The following is a 5,195-nucleotide window of genomic DNA, read 5'->3' as shown; positions in this document are numbered from 1 at the left end:
CAGAGCACTGCCACCACCCCTGGGGACAGCAGGAGGGTCAGAGCACTGCCACCACCCTGGGGACAGCAGGAGGGTCAGACCGCTGCCACCACCCTGGGGACAGCAGGAGGGTCAGGGCACCATCCCGGGGGACAGCAGGAGGGTCAGACCGCTGCCACCACCCTGGGGACAGCAGGAGGGTCAGGGCACCATCCCGGGGGACAGCAGAGGGTCGGTGTGTTGGCTGATGCCACGGTCACCTCTGGGCAGAGCCGGCTGAGGATGAGGATGATGAGGAAGAGGAAGAAGAGGTGGAGAATAAAAACCCGCCCAAAAAGCTCAAGAAGAAGGTTCCCAAAGAGCCCCTCTCAGGCGGGGGGGAGAAGAAGCTGAAGCCCAAGGGTGAGTGCCCAGGGATGGCTTGAGCCCAGCTCTGGGATCTGTCCTTGCTGGGAGCAGGGAGGCGCCTTCACTGTCCCGGGGGGCTCTGGGGGCTGCAGAACCATCGCCCCCTCCCCAAGTGATCTCCCCCCAGCTCAGCCCTTTCTGCTGCTCCGATCCTGTTCCATCCTTGTCCCCATCACTGCCCGTTCCCATCCCCCTGGCTGCTCATCAGCTCCTCTGTCCCAGCAGAAGACAAGAGTGACCCTGACAGCAAAGCCAAATCTGCCAAAAGCACCAAGAAGGAGCCAATGTCCGTGTTCCAGGTGAAGAAGGAGAAGAAAAGCAAGAAGAAAGGTATGGGATGAGCAGGAGGAGGTGGCAGCCAGTCCTGCTGCCTGATGGCATCACCCTGAGCCCACAGCCCCCAGTGTTGTGTGACCATGTCCCCCATGTCCCTCACAGCTGCCACCAGCAGTGATGAGGAGGACGATTCCGACTCCAGCACCAAACCCATTCGGTCAGAGAAGAAGAAAAACCCAGCATCCCTCTTTCAGACTGGTGGGGACCCCCCAAAAGAGAAAAAATCCAAAAAGAAAGGTGAGAGCCCAGCACTGGAAGGTGGTGGGTTCAGTGAGCTTGGCCATGGAGAGGGGGTTACAATCACTGATGTTGGCATGGGTCTGTGCTGAGATTGGTTTTGGGGCTCAGCAGAGTGAGGATCTTCTCCCTTCTGTGTCCCTATGTGTTCCTGCCAGCAGCTCCTCCCAGAGGAGATGAGAGTGAGGAGGAGACCCCAGAGACCCTGCAGAAAAACTCCAACAAGAAGGGGAAAGCAAAGAAATCAAAGAAGGTACAAAAGACCCCTGAGAGCCATGGGGAACCCCTCAGGGCAGGTCAGGAGGTTTGCAGCATCCCCCAGTGAGAGCCACCAGAGTGTCCCCAAAGCCAGCGGCTGCAGAGCCCAGGGGGGATGGACAGCAAGGAGCAATGAGCTGGGGAGGCTCTGGGGTCACCATCTCCTCTCACGCTGCAGCAGAAGGAGGAGAGGCCCCCGTCCCCTGTGATCGAGGTGGAGAACCTGGAGGAGTTTGTGCTGCAGCCGGCGCCGCAGGGCGTCACCGTCAAGTGCCGGGTGACACGGGACAAGAAGGGCATGGACAGGGGGCTCTACCCCACCTACTACCTGCACTTGGACAATGACAAAAAGGTGATTTGGGGTGGGGCATGGAGACCCCTGGGGCTCTGCAGCCATCCCAGAGAGCACCCTCAGGGTTTGGGGGGGATGCTCGCCTGCATCCCACTGCTCTGGTGTGTCCTGAATGGGGCTGCTTCCCTGTCCTGCAGTTCCTGTGGGTGGTGCCTGGGAGGATGAGCTAACAGAGCTGGAGAGCCACTAAAGCTGGGCTGGGCTCAGCCCCTCCTGCCCTGTAATGCAGGCAGGATTTTGGGGATCGTCTTCATGACTTGCTCAAGGTCATGGCAGTGACTTGTTGGGGACAGCAGTGACCATGGCAGTGACAATGTCCCATTCCCACATGGTCCCACTGCTCTACCAGGTGTTCCTCCTTGCTGGGAGAAAGCGTAAGAAGAGCAAAACCTCCAACTACCTCATCTCCATCGACCCCACTGACCTGTCACGGGGTGGAGAGAACTTCATCGGGAAGCTGAGGTAGGAGCAGAGCTGGCACCCCAGTTTGGTGGCACCCCAGTTTGGTGGCACCCCATTTCTGCAGCACCCTCTTCCCACTCCATGGCTTACAGGCTGTCCCAAGCTATGGCTGGCGCAGACGGGAGGTTAAATTCAGCATTTCCCACTGCTGTGTCTGACCTGAGGAGTGGTGGGGGGCTGAGAGGGGAAAAACAAGCTCGGCCGGTCCCCCCCAGCAGACAGGTCATGGCTAAAAAAGGCCCCTGCCAAGTCCCAGCCTGCACTGCCAGCAGCCACACAGCAATGCTGGGGGTCCCTGTGGTGGCAGCACCCAATCACACCCCGATTTGGGGGTTCCTGAACCCAAAAAAATCACTGGAGAGTGGGAAGGTTGGCATTAGTGGGGAACAGCACCGGGGGTTTGCAGCCAGACCAAAACCAAGGCTGTGCCTGGAGAGAGGTGACAGAGAGGGCAGAGGGGACTCAGTGACCTCAGCCACAGCCATGTCCCACCCTTGGCTGCAGATCCAACCTGATGGGAACGAGGTTCACCGTGTTTGACAACGGCGCCAACCCCGACAGGGCCAACGCCGACTGGTCCAACGTGCGGCAGGAGCTCTCGGCCGTGGTCTACGTAAGAGCAGCCACACAGGAGCCCCTTCCCGCCTCTCCCGGGCAGGGAGAGAGGGGTTCCCACCCTGCACCCCTTCACTGGGGCTTGCAGACGTGTGGGATGGGCTGGAGCCACCCCCGAGCCCTAGTTCAGCCCCCACGAGAGGCTGAAACCTGCGGTGGTTGCTGGTTTGAGGGACAGGGTTTCTCTTGCAGGAAACCAACGTTTTAGGGTTCAAAGGCCCCAGGAAGATGACTGTCATCATCCCTGGGATGAATGCTGACTGTGAGAGGGTGCCCATCCGGCCCCGGAACGTAAGTCAGGGGCCAGACTGGGAGAAACTCCTTGGGAGCTGGGTTTGCTGGGCACCACCTTGGATTTTACCCATCGTGGGGCATGGAGAGGCTTTCAGGTGTCCCTGGGAGGTGGGAGACATGGTGTCTGTTTTTTTCCCCTTGATAGATCTCATTTCCAGCTGGGTCCTGTTACAGAGGATGCCACAGGAGGTGGCAGGGCTCTGGAGGGGTCCCCCCAACTCTGCTCCCCTCCCCAGGATAACGACGGCCTCCTGATGCGATGGCAGAACAGGAACATGGACAACGTGATCGAGCTGCACAACAAGGCCCCAGTGTGGAATGATGAGACCCAGTCCTACGTCCTCAATTTCCACGGCCGGGTCACCCACGCCTCAGTCAAAAATTTCCAGATCGTGCACAGCAGTGACCGTAAGCTGGGACGGGGGATAGGGTGGAGGAGCACTGCCTCATGAGCTGGCCCCAGCACCCACTGTTTTTGTTGAAGTTCAGTTTTTTCATGCTCTGGAGTCTTGCCTGCCTTTGCTGGAGCTGGGATGAAGCCAGACAGAGCTCCCTGCAGGAGCTGCCCTTGGGCCCTGGTGCAGGCAGGGGCAGCGTGTGGGGCTCTGCCAGGCAGATTTAGGGCAGGGACAGATCCTGTGGGGTGCTGAGCCCCCATCACACTGCAGCCACCCACCCAGCCCAGAGCACTGTCCCCAGCACACACCCCACGCTGCTGGCAGGCTCACCCTGGGGTGCACTGCCTCGGGGACAGTCCCTCAGCAGTGGCAGCAGCTCTGCCTGCATGCGGCTGCTCGTCACCTGTCCGGCGCAGTCAGAAGCCCTTGGCCTCCAGGGTGTTGGGTTACGGGACAGAAAAAGCCTCTTGAGGGCCCCTGGTTATTTTTACAGATTTCCTGTCACCCGCCCTCCAGCAGCAGCCATCCCACGGTCTGGGGAGGGGAGGGGAATGAGTGGGGTCCCTGTCCCTTGGGGGGCTGTGGCACCCAGGGAAGGGGGTGCTGGAGGCACCAGAGGGTGCCATGGGAAAACGATGCTTTTTGGTGATCTGTGCTGCAGCACAGCACAGGAGCCACAGGCTGAGTTTGGGTGGGGGTGCGTGGGCAGCTTCTTTGGGCCTCTGCCGCGTGGGCTGGCTGGGTGCACAGGTGACAGCCCGGTGGCTCCCCTCTCTCTCACAGCTGACTACATCGTGATGCAGTTTGGGCGTGTGGCGGATGACGCCTTCACCATGGACTACAACTACCCCCTGTGCGCCGTGCAGGCCTTCGCCATCGCCCTTTCCAGCTTCGATGGGAAGCTGGCCTGCGAGTAGCACCTGCACCGGGGCCACCGGGACCACTGGGGCTGCTGGGACCACCGGGACTACCGGGGCTGCTGCCAGTGCCCCAAGGATGCTCCTGCATCCCTGTCCTGCTCCACTCCCTGCATTTCCACCTTCCTGCAGTCTCGGCTCTTCCTGGGGCGGTTCAAGGCACCAGGTGCCCACTGGGTGCTGTGGGATGCTCATCCAGCTGCAGCCACGCTGCCTCTCCAGGCAAATTCGGGGCAAATCGCTGGGATGGGGCGATGGCAGAGCCAGGCTGGAGGTCAATTCATATTCAGCAGATGAGGCTGACTGCAATCCCTGTCTCATCCCTTTGGACTCAGATCCTGGAAGATCATCCACCCTCCCCCTGCTATTTTTTTTTGTTGGTTTTTTTGGGGTTTTTTGTTTGTCTGTTTTTGTCTGTTTGTTTTTGGGGGTTGGTTATTTGATTGTTATGGTTTATGCTGTCCCAGTGAGAAGGTGGTAGGTGGTCTCCTCACTTTGTGTTTCCTCATCCCTGCCCACATGCAGGTGGGCTCTGCCTAAGCTCCCAGCTAAAGCCCCCATCCCAGCTCATTGCCCACCAGGCACAAAGCCTCTCTTTTGCCCCATTTTGCCCTGGTGTGAGTGGATGGCTGGCACCCATGGTGTGCTTGCACCCACTGGGTCTCACCTCACTGCCCAGAAATTGCTTTTTAGGGATTTGGGGCCCTAAGGAGCAGCCTGGCACCGGCAGCACACGGGCACGTGCCGAGGGGTGACAGTGCCAGCACAGGAGGGCTGGCAGGCACGTGAGGCAGAGCTTGCATTGCTGGCAGGTGGCCCAGCTGGGCCAGTGCTGCCAGGAGAGACCTGGAAGAGAAAACTCAGGGTGCACCAGGAAGCAGTGAGTGACTCACGAGGTGTGGCGCGGTGCTGAGTCACGCTCAGCACCCAGGCAGGCCC

The 5,195-nt window shown here is 59.9% G+C and overlaps 1 protein-coding gene across 1 annotated transcript; it reads left to right on the top strand.

Annotated features, from left to right (window-relative positions):
* The first annotated feature begins 671 nt into the window (after window positions 1-671).
* Window positions 672-4,372, top strand: TULP1 (TUB like protein 1). Its single transcript, XM_031063952.1, has 9 exons — window positions 672-717; window positions 826-960; window positions 1,122-1,213; window positions 1,397-1,570; window positions 1,920-2,032; window positions 2,537-2,645; window positions 2,840-2,938; window positions 3,178-3,349; window positions 4,123-4,372. The coding sequence occupies exons 1-9, from the start codon at window positions 672-674 to the stop codon at window positions 4,254-4,256; spliced, it is 1,074 nt and encodes a 357-aa protein (XP_030919812.1). The 3' UTR covers window positions 4,257-4,372.
* The last annotated feature ends 823 nt before the right edge of the window (window positions 4,373-5,195 follow it).

The sequence above is a fragment of the Geospiza fortis genome, unplaced genomic scaffold (genome assembly GCF_000277835.1).
Source record: "Geospiza fortis unplaced genomic scaffold, GeoFor_1.0 scaffold422, whole genome shotgun sequence".
In the NCBI taxonomy this organism is placed as follows: Eukaryota; Metazoa; Chordata; class Aves; order Passeriformes; family Thraupidae; genus Geospiza; species Geospiza fortis.
Note: the sequence above shows the minus strand (reverse complement) of the source record. Positions and strands in the feature narration are given on the sequence as shown.